We start from the raw sequence: 12697 nt of genomic DNA, 5'->3' as shown, positions 1-12697 counted from the left end.
TGTTGTCCATTTACCATATTTAATATATTTTTAAATAATAAAAAATTATTATAAAGTATTTAATATATATATATTTTTTTTTATAAAACTTGAAAAGTCATTTTATGGTTTAGGACAGGGGTTTTCAACTGGTTCTGTGTCAGGGACCACCATTCTGACTAACAAGTAATCGGCGACCCACTAGTGTGTGCGTGTGTGTGCGTGTGCGTGTGCGTGTGTGTGTGTGTCATTTGAAAGAAACGTTGAACATACGAAACACAGTGGTACCTCCTCTCCTGTTTTGTCAGTCGTAACTGTAAATCCATATTTAACATAATGTTAACTGTATTTTCTTTTTCGTTTCCTCCGAAGTTGTAGCTTTGTCTGAAGAGCATGTAGCAGAAGCCTGTCCATCTGTCCTGACATGTCACTTTCCTCACTAAAAAGCGATCCATGCTGGTGCTGACTAGCAAACTTCGCTTTAGTTAGAAACGTTAGGTAACAGCTCCACTCCACACCAAATTTAAATTCACCAATATTAAGCGTCTTTTCAATGAAACCTCAATAATGTATTTCCTTAACTCCGAGATGCTGGTTTATTTCGCGCACAAGATGAATGTGTAAGTATATGACGTTGGGGACGCAAAACACAACGTTAGCAAAGCATAGGATAGACCTGATAGGTGCAAAGCTAGCCTATCTTGTGTCAGTTTGAATCTCAACTCCTCTATATTATTTGAGATATTTTCATTAAATTTAGTATTCACACCAATGCGCACATAAATTATGAAAAAAAAGTGATTTTAATAGTGAAATTACGTAGGCTGGAATGCATGTCACGGACCACATGCAATGCCGCCGCGGACCACCGGTTGGAAACCCCTGGTTTAGGATGTTACCATAAACACTGCTCTCCCCCCTAATATGGTATTAATTTTATTTGTGCAGATCTTGAAAAAGGTCTTAAAAGCCTAAAAATCGACTTTTAAACCCTGTAGATACACTGTATAGGTGATAAACAAATAATTTGGAATATTTTGAATACTTTTTAACAAATAACTTTTACTTTTTTTTAACAATTTCATTTCATTGCAAAATTCATATATTATTCTCTCTATATTTTAATGTTTTAATCAAGTAATGATTCATAAAAAAGACCAGTGTGAAATAAATGTTGAAAGCAAGAATAAGAAAGTGACTGTACTCTCTCCTCATTGAGTTTTTAAAAAGGTCATATGCCCCTTAAAATTGTTTTAGTTATCAGTATGCTGTCCAGATTGGCAGTAACAAAACCACCTTTATTGTCTTTTTTGTGCTTGATATAAAATTAAAGGTGGTTTGTTGCTGTTTTTTACTTAATATGGTCCACCTTTGTCAAAATAATGCATCTCTGAATTGGTGGATGGCATTTTCTCATGGAATTTCAAATACACTGAGCTAGTCCTCAGTCCTGGCACTGATTGAGTTCTGTGTCTTGGGTCCTTGGTGTTGTTTGGTCTTGTTTGTTTTGTCAGTATAATAATCTTTTGTGTGGCAGAATAAAGATTCTGAGCAATTCTGAGAACATTAGAGAAAAAGTCGAATTTGTTTTCTGTTGTGTGATCGTGCTTGATCTTTTTTATTTTTTTTGCTTGTACAATGATAACGATGTGATTATAGTAAAATAAGAAAAATCTGCGTAACCAAAGTGCTTGCTCCATTTTATTTTGCCCGTTATAGTTGTGTGAACTGATCTTGACAAAGTCAAATGAATAGGGTGACCATTCTTGAAGGTCCAGGCAATTACTTTTAGTACTCCTAGTTAGGGACAATCTCACTGTTGTTTTGTGTATTTCGTTGTTGTTGTTTTTTCATGTTTGTCACTACTAATTTTGACTGTTAGTTCAAAAAAAGATTTTTTTTTAAATACAATTTATTAATCATTCAATATTTTACTTTTTACAGAGTTCATTTACTCTACCAGTGAATTTACCGTAATGTTTCTGAAATGTCAAATTGTTTGTAATTTTACAAAAATCGAACATATTGTCTTAATGACTTGCATCCGCCTTGCTGTACTCAATGATCATGTGTATAAAATGCTCTAGAAAAGGTTAAAGAAAATAAAAATATTTAAGAGATAAATACCTTGTATAAAATGCAATTTACAATCAAACCTCTTTTTTCACATATTCAAAACTCTGTTTTACAAATGCATTCCCCCTGAAATGTTTGCCCAGTTTAAGCTGTAGATTATGTTGATCCAAGGTTTAGTGGTGAGCAGGAACATAAGTTTGGTTTTGGAAAGTCTTTATGGTACAAAGCTCTGGGGCCGGATCTTCATCTCCACTCGTTTCAGTGAGTAGTTTGGTCCATGCCATCCATACCAAGAGATGCCATCTGGATTTTTGGTATGTGACCCATAGCGGTAAAACACACCATTTAGATTGGAGTCAGTGCAGCAGTTGTACCAGTATCCACCTGTGAAATAAAGCTTTTAAGGTTAAAACATGAAGTTCATTAGCACAGCAGAAACATGTCTGGTGGGTGTTTCTTTTTACCCTGGCGAAGTTGTGCGCAGTTGTCCACACACTTGTCATTGTCTTTGTTCTTGGTGCTGAAGTTGGTATTATTGTGGTAACGCAGAGAGTCACCAGCGTTCCCGCTGTAGTTGGCAATGAAAAGCTTGTAGCTGTTCATCTCATTGCTCACTGTGAAGAAGCCGTATTCAGCGTAGCGTGTCTTACCCTCCCAGTCCTAGCAGAATATAAAAAGAATGTGTAATTTAATATGTTGTACTTTAAGCATTATTCATGGATTAATATTCCTTAGTGAGGATCACCTTTAATGAGGAGGAAGTGTTACTTTGTGTGATTCCACACTATTCTAATGTTGTGCTTGATTCATACTTGCCTCCATCTCTATTCTCAGCACTGCGGGCTGTCTGGTTAGACGGAAGATGTGTTTGTTGCCAAGCCAGAAGTCACCACGGATTGTACCAAAACCATTCTTGTACTGCTTCCAGTCGCGGTTAAAGCTTGTCAGACCAATCTTGCGTCTCTGAATGACAGTCCACCCACCACCATTGTGTTCCATGTCACAATATACCTGAAGAAACAATCTGGGGTTCAATGACAAATCTTCTTTTAAACTGAAGTCGCTTCTTGTATGAAGACTATGATTCAGACTTACATTTAGTTCAGGTGTTCCAAGGAAGTCATCTTTTGGTAGTTTATACTCTCCAGAAATTCTGTAGCTTCTGCTGTATAGGGATGCGCAATCATAGATTGCATCTAAGGGAGGGAGAATTCCTTAGTTTAGGGTCTCAAATACCAGGTGCTTTTAAAAAAACAAAGGATTTAAACCTAATGGGATCCATCAGGATCCACCTTCAAACCAACTGAAGAATCTTAATTTAGTGTGCACTCCTGCTGACTTTAGGCTATGTGTGTCTGTGTAACTAGCACATTCCTAACAAAGCTTCACTGTGTGTGCGGTTGCCGCTAGTAAAAAGGAAACAGCGTGACAAATAGTTAATTGGGTATTAAACTACAGCTTTGCAACTTGCTTCGTTTAACATCTCTTTCTGTTTTGAAAGATTATTAGTCTAATCGTTTTGAAGGAAAAATGCTCCTTTGTTCTTGTGGGTTCAGAGTAAGAAGCCCACATTGCCTGCTGTGATTTGGCTACTGTTGGAAAGCCAGACATTCATGCACAAGGTAACCTGTATTATTACCTACTAATTACCTCCAACTGCTGCCCAGACGTTTCACAGCTTGGGTACAACTATGTTAAAGTTTCTCGAAATGAAACGTATGTGTCTGAAGAATTCCATGTACATACATTAAAGCATTCTGTCCAGATAAAACTACACAAACCTTTGTTTTGTTTCTTCCTCTCTGAGTTTCTTGTCTTTACAGTACACTACACTTTTCTGTAATCTTGATGCTTACTGGATAGTGTACCATGATAATAGAGCTGTTATCCTTCATTCCAAAGTAAAGGTCTGCTTCCAAAGTAGAATTTGGAAATGTGGTTTTGCAGGAAAGACTTTAGAAAGCAAAGATGAATTCAGAAATAACCCTCTATTACCCAACAGTGTGGAGAGAGTTGGAGAGTTGTGAATGGCTCCCGATGTAATTTAAATTAAATTAAATGGTCTAAATGAAGAGAATATTACATCAACAGTCTTCTGCTATTTATTGCTTGATTTTGCCAGGAAATATGGCTTATTTTTATAATGAATAATGCCTGGTTAATGAACATACAGGATACCATACTTATACATAGAATGATTGCCCAAGCCATATTTACAATCTTTCAATATTTTTTTAGCAGTAGGTGGGCTACATTATCCCATGACTTTAGAGGACAATCACTGACACTCTGAGGTATGTCAACAGCCAGCATATGTGACCTGTGACCTTGCATAGAGTAGAATAACACATGGTGTGTGCTTGAAAAAAGCTTCAAGCAAATGTTGAGTTGTCTGTGTCAAGACTCACCTGAGGTGCTCTGCTGTGGGGCAGACTGGGCTGCCTGCAGCTGCATGATTTCAATCTGATTGTAGATTTCTGAATATTTGCTCTCAGCCTCTGTGACACGGGCCTCATGCTGCTGGTTGAGCTTTTCCAGCTCCATCATCTCCCGCACAACCTTCATAAGATCAGACTCCTGTTTCTTTTTCATTTCTTCCAACATGCTGCTCAGATTGGCCACCTGGACCTTCAGGGAGCGCACCTCATCACAGCATTGTGCTGGTTTTGCCTGTTTGGTTGTTGCCAAGTTCTTCTTGAGGCCACCCTGAGCCATCACGTGACCCAGGACTAGAAGTAAAAGAGCCAATGCAGTAGCCGTCATCTTCATGCTTTTCATTATTCTTATGTGTGGAGAAAGTTTGAGTGCTCTTGCTTTGAGGAAGATGTTGATTGATCCTGGCTGTTTTGATCTTTTGAATGTTTGTCAGATTACAGCGAAACAAGAAAAATGTAAGAAGAGTTTTTTAGAATGAAGTTAGGAACTGTAGAATATTTTCCAGGCAAGTCCCTTCTCTTCAGTTCAGAATCAAATGTCTGCTCACAGCGGATGCAGCTTAAATATTTTTTCACGTGTGCTGTGCCCACCCCTTTTGCTCAGGCCCACAGTCATTGACCCCCCCCAACACCTACCACCACTCGGCCCTTCCCACCCTCTCCCCCTTGGAAAAAAATTTCCTCCGCCTTTTGTCCGGTCCCACCCGTCAACACGTGTGCAATGCACCTCACAATGCTTCCATTCTGCACAAGCAGAGTTTGTTTGTAAACTGAAGATTACATAAAGACTCTTTGTTCTGGGAATGTCATACACTGTCTTATATTCTGACCTTTTCTTTTAAAAAAATTTAGTTTTTGTGTGACATCCTCTTATCAAAGAGGAAGACTTGTGAGAGGAAGATGTGCTTCCATTCTTTTAATTTCTCAAAACCTACTTGTAATAATTGGAGTAAGTGCTATATAACTATTTGAGATGCTATTAGATTTTAAATATTAGATTTAAAAGAGGTGAATTTTTTCCAGGTGATATACCACAAAAAATCGTACTGCTTAATTTTCCAATTGACATCCTTGTCATCTTGAGCCACGATCCATACTTTTGCTGAAACTGCTGTTTTGTTATTGTAAAGCCAAGTTAATTTTATTTGTATAGGGCTTATAACTTCTTATAATTAATTTTAAATATAACTTCTTATGCTTATAACTTATAATTAAAAAAAAGCTTTACTGACAATCATGATGTTAATGTTTATAATATCTTTATGCCATGTAGAGATTTCAATATAATGAACTAGAGCACTATACTTCAGACTAACTTATCTAACTATTCACTGATTTAAAAAGTTACAGACGCGTAACCATGAACCATGAAATTTCACTGATATTGGTACCGACTACTGAAATTTTTGTATCGTGACAACACTGATCACAGGTTGATGTTCCCTCTGGTTCAGACAACAAAAGAAAACAGATGTCAGGGAGCTGACTCCAAAAAAAACAAAAACACTTATAGACAAGACATGCTCTTGTAGCAGTAATGATACTCTTGAGAGGGTGTTAGGAAGCTGTTTACGATGTCATAATGCTGTATGAGTATGCAAAATCTGGTGAAAGTCTTTTTTATTGTGCTGCTTTACCCTTTTTCACCTGTCTCATAATGAGCTATATGTACACATCTACGCACTCTGTAGTAAGTAGCCGTCAGCCGCCACATAACAGGATTATCAATTTCATTAAAATTTTTATACTAGAGTACGTTTTTTAAAAGAGTAAAGCAGATTTGTTTTTGAATATATTTTATTGCAGAATATATTCTGGAATGTGTTCCACAACTCAAAGGTACTATTAGCACAGCTGAAGTCAATGAGGATGTTGTCTGATTGCCATAGGCTACAGCCAGGCATCCAGATGTTTTCCCAGCAGTTTTGGTGAGCTTCAGACTGTTTTGAGACCCCAAGTGTCTGCTAATTAACGTTCTTCAGTACCCCTGAAATGTACTCAGGTTGAAGAGCTGCATTTTTATCTTTCAATTCACAAAGCCATTCAGCTATCTGTCTCTGAAGCTGAAAAGAACTTTAATTTTGTCAGAATCTGTTGCTAAAGGACTTTGACTAGAAATGTGTTCTTCAAACTAACAAAACTTATCCTTAACTTAACTCATCAAAACTAAACTTAAAGGGGACCTATTATACAATATGTAAAATAAGTCTCTAATGTCCCCAGAGTGCGTATGTGAAGTTTTAGGTTTATACCCCACAGTTAATTTTTTATAGCATGTTAAAATTTCCTCTTTTTGGGAGTGAACAAAAATGCTTTTTTTGTGTGTGTCCCTTTAAAGGCAAATGAGCTGGTGCTCCCGGCCCCCTTTCAAGAAGAGCGGGTAGCTTGAAGAGCTCATGCTCCGGCATACCCGCAACAACAAAGCAGGACAATCTCACGCATTGAAAATGTCAGAAACTGTCAGTAGCTGTGTTCAGCCTTATATGTTTAAAAGTATAATGCGTGTTTATGAACTACACAGATATGGTGGGACAAAAATTACAACATACCTATGGTTTCCTGGTTCCTTCACGTCCTATCAGAAATTTAATAATTACTACTTCCGAAGTCGTGATTGGGGCTTGTCACATTGAAGTGGGCGACTTCAAAGGGCGTTCATGTGCAATTTTTAACTAGTTTAAACAACATTAGCTGTACAGAGTGCCAACTAGCTCTTTCAAAGGGCAATTTGGAAGGACTCACAACATATTACGTGTGATACTTACTTTTTCTGGATCTGAAGTTTGTGCATGTGTAGAAGCGTTGGTTTTGACCCATCTTTCAGAATCAACCTTTTTGAAAATCCAGCTTAGAAATGACAACACTGAAATTTGAACACTGAATAGAAATTTGTTTGTGAAGCAGTCCACATAAAATGATTGGCACAAACGTATAAGACTACTGTGATTTTCTTTGAGACATTTCCTTTGAAAATGAAATTTAACCAGGATTTGTCCTCAGTGACTCAGATGGCGGGAGTCTATGGAGACACTTTTATTTGCATTGGTACATCCCAAAACACAACACTTGAATTTTGAGCTCCCCTCAAAAAAAAACAAAAAAAACAAACACATTCTGTAGCTGTTCACAATGTATCTATTCACATCACCAATAACAGTGGCGCTAGAGATTCTCTTGACACCCCGCATTTATTACCAAATGAATGACATAAACAGTCTGGAGGTGTTGACGTCATATCGCCTGTCGCTGTGTCTTGCTTATTTCCAAACATCATGCAACGATTTATTTTCAGAGTCTGCACATCTGTGAGTATTTTACCATGAAATGAATCAAGATTATTGTCTTCACATCCTCAGCCAGACATGTGCAGGCTGACCCTCAGCATTTCACTGTTATGTATGTTTGTATACTGACCCTATGGGTAAGGCTTGTGCCAATTCTCAAATTTCAATTTTTTCTTTCGAAACCACTTGGAGGTTTGTGCAACTTTTTTTTTCAGTATAATTTCTCGGTCACTACCTTTTTTTCTTCAATTGGACCACAATAAACTTTAAGATTCTGTTTATGTCTAGTAATGAAATGCGTTGTGGGTGATCCAGTCACAAGTGGTCAGCTGAGACACATCACTCTTTACACCTGGGGCCTCATCTATAAAACTTTCCTTAGATTTCATCCTAAAAGTGCACACTAGATTATAAAACCCACTCAGTGGAAGATTGTGCATACTGTACATGCATCTCCACCCCGTCTCTTCCGCAAAATAACCATATATGGAGCTTACAATGCCTAGCTTTACCATGCATAACATCATCTGCATATCATTTCCATATACATATTCCCATCCTTGTGATACCATGTTTAACGATACAAGATATTAGGAAAATATAAGATATTGACTAAAAATTTGTGCCATCACATTACATTGCTAAAATCATTCAGTATCCTTGTCTTGTTTTAGAGTAATTAAATTAAATTTAAATAAAATACTTTTCAGAGAAAGTTATTTCCTTCAAATTCTATTGTTCAAATGCAGCAGTATTTTTCATAATATTTCATAATATAATATAAAATCATAATATTTTCTCCGAACATGAGTTCTGCTATTTAGAACACAATTTAAAGCAGAATTATCAGGCGCTGTATCCTCGCTGCAATCCTCACTGTAGTTAAAACATTAAAACACAGCATGCCACCGGAAAAGTGTTCAAAAGCAGCTGCCACAAATATTTCTTTTTAAATTCATATTAAAAAAGTAAAAGTAAAAGAGTGAGTACGCACAGCCTAGAGTGTTCGTACGGTACTCGCATATTAATGCCTAGTTTATTTTTTTATTTTTTATTTTTTTATAAAACATATACAATGTGCGTGGAAAATTGCGTATGCACATTTCTATGCCCATTTTGTGATTACACAACGTTTATACATCAGGCCCCTGGTGTTTTCTGTGACCACTTCTGATTTCTTAAATTTCCCAATTTTGTCAGAGCAGTTTGAGGAAAAAAATCGTAAGTTTAAAAATCGTTGAGTAAGTTTATTTTTGTTGTTTTGTTATACTATTTGATCTTTTCCTTTTGGACTAAATACTCTCTAACGGAATAACTATGGGAGGTGCTACCGTCTGTCAGTGGCCAAACATAAGATGCACAAACCAATATAAGAAGAGTCAACAGATGTTTTGATTTTATTTCTAAAGCTACATGTGGAGAAGTATTGCATCAAAAAACTGATAGTGAGGTGCATAGGTATTGAGCGTTTACTCGACAGAAGAATATTCCAGTATCTTATGAGAAGGTGGTTTCTTGAAATTTTTCATGATGCCACATTACATTTATTACATGAAGTTTCTAGATGAATTAAATGATTGAAATTTTTTTGTGTGTTTTTTGTATTGTATTGTATTGTATTGTGAGCAAAACAGGGTATTTTATTGCTTGTCAACTAAAATGTAATTGTATTCTCTGTAATATAGACAATCCTCTGCATTAATGTGAAGAAGTCAAAATAGATATGATTGTGGACTTTAGGAAAGGGAGCAACATCCCTCTTCTTCTAGATATTGGAGGAGTAGCTGTTGAGGGGTCTCCAGCTACTTGAGAGTGCATATTAGTAAGGAACTCACTTGGAGTATCAGTAAGGCCGGTCTGATAAAGAAGGCCCATCAACTCCTTTGTTTCTCGAGGAAATTGAAGCATGCTGGCCTTGGCATTACAGTCCTCAAATCCTTTTACAGTTGTATGGTCGAGAGTGTCCTCACCTCTTGTATCACTGTGTGGTGGGGAAAGTGTTCTGTTGCTGCAGGAGGGAACTAAAGCGAGTAGTTAAATTTGCCCAGAAAATCATCAAGCACAGTTCGCTATCTGTAACAAGACTAACACGCACACATATGCTTTATTTTGCTTTTATTTTATGCATATTATTACTTACACAGATTTTTATTCTATTATTAGTATTAAAGTTGTCATTTATTGTCATTGCTGAGACCTGTGTACGAAATTTCGTTCCTTTAATGTACCACATTTCGGAATGACAATAAAGTACTACTACTATTTCAAAGAAGCTATACAAAAATATATATACTATGCTATAGTTATGCAATACTGTGCACTGTTATACAATACAGAGGTTAAACTGGTGCCATAACAATTTGACTAACTGGTAAGCGCTGCCATTTCGGTTGCGTATGAGAAACAATGAACAGCAAATACGCCAAAAGCAGAACGAAACAGCGCTACTTGTTTAAACCCCACCACATGGACCATGTATCCGCTTGGCCTTAAAGACAGTTCAGTGCTTGTTTAGAACGAAAGCGACCACTAAAGAGCTTAGTGTGATCCAGTGAGAAGTGTACGAGTTCGGTGCAGAGTTCTCTGATACAAACCACAAAAGTGTCTGTGATTTAAACTAGTTTATTGCACAGCTCTGTGGAATAATTGATTCTGATTGGTCAATAGCGCCATCCAGCGGTAAGTTATTCCCAGATACCAACCGCTCAATTCAAGTCAAGTCACCTTCATTTATAAAGCTCTTTTAACAGTATGGATTGTTTCAAAGCAGCTTTATAGTGATAATAGAAATTACTGTTACAGATTGTTTAGGCTTTACCACGGCTCTAGGATAAAGTTATTGTCCAGCTAAAGATAGTTTTGATTGATTCACTTCCGTTGCGAAGATCATTCGTTATTAACTTATGGGCCAATAACACGACACCGCTCTAACAGAAAAACCCTTAACGCCCTCCGGCCGTCCATCCGCATAAAACAGTGCCTGGTGTTTCGAGAATGCACTCCCTTTAATAGGTTCGAAGGTGCAAGCGATTATCCGTTATCTCTGCGCAAACCTCGAAAACGCAGATGCCGCGGACATGCGCATCACATGTTCAGTCGATAGGTATGCGCGTTTGAATATATATGTGCGCAGGCGTGTAGTCCTTCACAAATCAACCCTCAACAAACTACTTGTCTGGCTTAAAAATGTATAATACAGAATTTTTTTGTCGCGTCTGCGTAGCCAAGCGAACCGGAATTGTCCCGACAACGTCTTATCTGTACAGAGCTAAAGGGAAAGGAGGCCTTCACAGGGGAGAGGCTAGTTGACACTTCAGGACTGCGTTGTCGTTGTGTCCAGGCGCTGGTCCTTCATCAGGTCTGGATATAGCCTGGATCCGGTGGATTGCGGTAAACCTCGGGATAAACAAAGAGACTAATTTTAGCGTAGACGCCATCCTTCTTATGATGTACCAAGTACATCAGGATTTATGGAAAGTGTTCCCGGGTCCGGCTGATCTAAACTATGCAGCCTAACATTGAATAATAGAAGTCTATAATTTGTTATGGGTATGTTAGGCCAAAGAGATGTGTTTTTAGTCTAGATTTGAACCGACAGAGTGTGTCTGCTTCCCGGACAATGGTTAGGAAGATTGTTCCAAAGTTTTGGTGCTAAATAGGAATAGTATCTACCACCAGCAGTCGATTTTGATATTCTAGGTATTATAAACTTGCCGGAATTTTGAGATCGCAATTGACGTGAATGACTATAATGCGTTAAGAGCTCGCTCAAGTACTGGGGAGCTAAATCAATTTGTGCTTTGTAAGTAATCAGCAATATTTTAAAATTTATACGATGTTTAATAGGGAGCCAATGCAGTGTTGACAGAATTGGGCTAATATGGTCATACTTCCTGGTTCTGGTAAGAACTCTAGCTGCTGCATTTTGGACCAGCTGTAATTTGTTTATTAAGCGTGCAGGGCAACCACCCAGTAGAGCATTACAATAATCATGCCTTGATGTCAAGAACACATTAACTATTTGTTCTGCATTTTTCATTGTACTGAGCCTTGTGGTACACCATACTGAACTTTTGATCGATAACTGATTTTGACAAACTGATAGCGGTTAGATAAGTATCATTTAAACAATGCTAGTGCAATTCCACTAATGACAACATCATTTTCAAGTAACACAATATCCCTTATCTCCATTAGTATTTATGTGGCGAAATACTGTGTAATAAGTAGTATGACTGTATACCGTGTGTCTTGAATGTCCATCTAGTTTGAACTTGCTGCGCTGCAACTGCTCTCTCTGTGGAATGCGCGAAAGCTTTGCGTTTAAAGAGCTAATAAAATATTTCAACTCAGATCAATATTTTGTGTCTAATTATTTACTTATGTGGTAAGTAACCGTGTAATAAGAGGGATAATGTGCATCGCGCCGGTTGTTCTCTCAAAATAACCCCCCTTCAGGCTGTTCAGGACCCCTCCGCTTCGCTGGATGTACATTATCCCTTACTTATACATTGCTCTCTGGAATACTTGATTCTGATTAGTCAGTCACGACATTCCGAGGTTTATAATTCCCAGATAACAACCATCGTCAATAACAACATTGAATAACAACATTGAACATACTGCCCATCCAAAGTATCTATCTGAAGGCTGTGCGTCTTTAATGTTTCTTGTGTCACACCACAGACTTGCTCTCACTTGTATCATACAAACGCTGGTTGCTGCCTGTTGCTGCTTGTATCTCTTACCTTCAGGGAGATACAAGTTCTGATCACCCTGTTGGGGTTTATTTTGCGATAACAACCAGCTGGATGGTTAACTTCTACCACAGAAACCATATAGTTAATTCTTACCATGGTAATGAGATGCTATTCATAGTTTTACCTGTGGTTATTGTGATCTACGGCGTGTGTTTGTGCATGC

General features: G+C 37.6%; 2 protein-coding genes across 2 annotated transcripts in view; one reads left to right on the top strand and one right to left on the bottom strand.

The window, feature by feature from the left end:
- The window catches only part of mtor (mechanistic target of rapamycin kinase), a 234686-nt gene that overhangs the window by 94824 nt on the left and 127165 nt on the right, over positions 1-12697 (top strand). The gene's annotated exons all lie outside the window — the stretch shown is intronic.
- On the bottom strand, positions 1563-7592 carry angptl7 (angiopoietin-like 7). Its single transcript, XM_077224589.1, has 5 exons — positions 4464-7592; positions 3151-3251; positions 2872-3066; positions 2520-2715; positions 1563-2439 (listed from the first exon to the last, which is right to left on the bottom strand). The coding sequence occupies exons 1-5, from the start codon at positions 4831-4833 to the stop codon at positions 2270-2272; spliced, it is 1032 nt and encodes a 343-aa protein (XP_077080704.1). The 5' UTR covers positions 4834-7592; the 3' UTR covers positions 1563-2269.

Source organism: Siphateles boraxobius, unplaced genomic scaffold (genome assembly GCF_051911475.1).
Source record: "Siphateles boraxobius isolate OS27281-9 unplaced genomic scaffold, OSU_SipBor_1 9, whole genome shotgun sequence".
Taxonomy (NCBI): Eukaryota; Metazoa; Chordata; class Actinopteri; order Cypriniformes; family Leuciscidae; genus Siphateles; species Siphateles boraxobius.
Note: the sequence above shows the minus strand (reverse complement) of the source record. Positions and strands in the feature narration are given on the sequence as shown.

Bases quoted from the DNA above. Each gene is read 5' to 3' on its own strand.
- angptl7 (XM_077224589.1), bottom strand. From the start codon at position 4,833: ATGAAAAGCATGAAGATGACGGCTACTGCATTGGCTCTTTTACTTCTA. The intron at 3,067-3,150 runs GTAAGTCTGAAT...TTGTTTCTTCAG, and splicing joins TTGGAACACCTGAACTAAAT to GTATATTGTGACATGGAACA. The intron at 2,716-2,871 runs GCAAGTATGAAT...ATATTCTGCTAG, and splicing joins TGCTGAGAATAGAGATGGAG to GACTGGGAGGGTAAGACACG.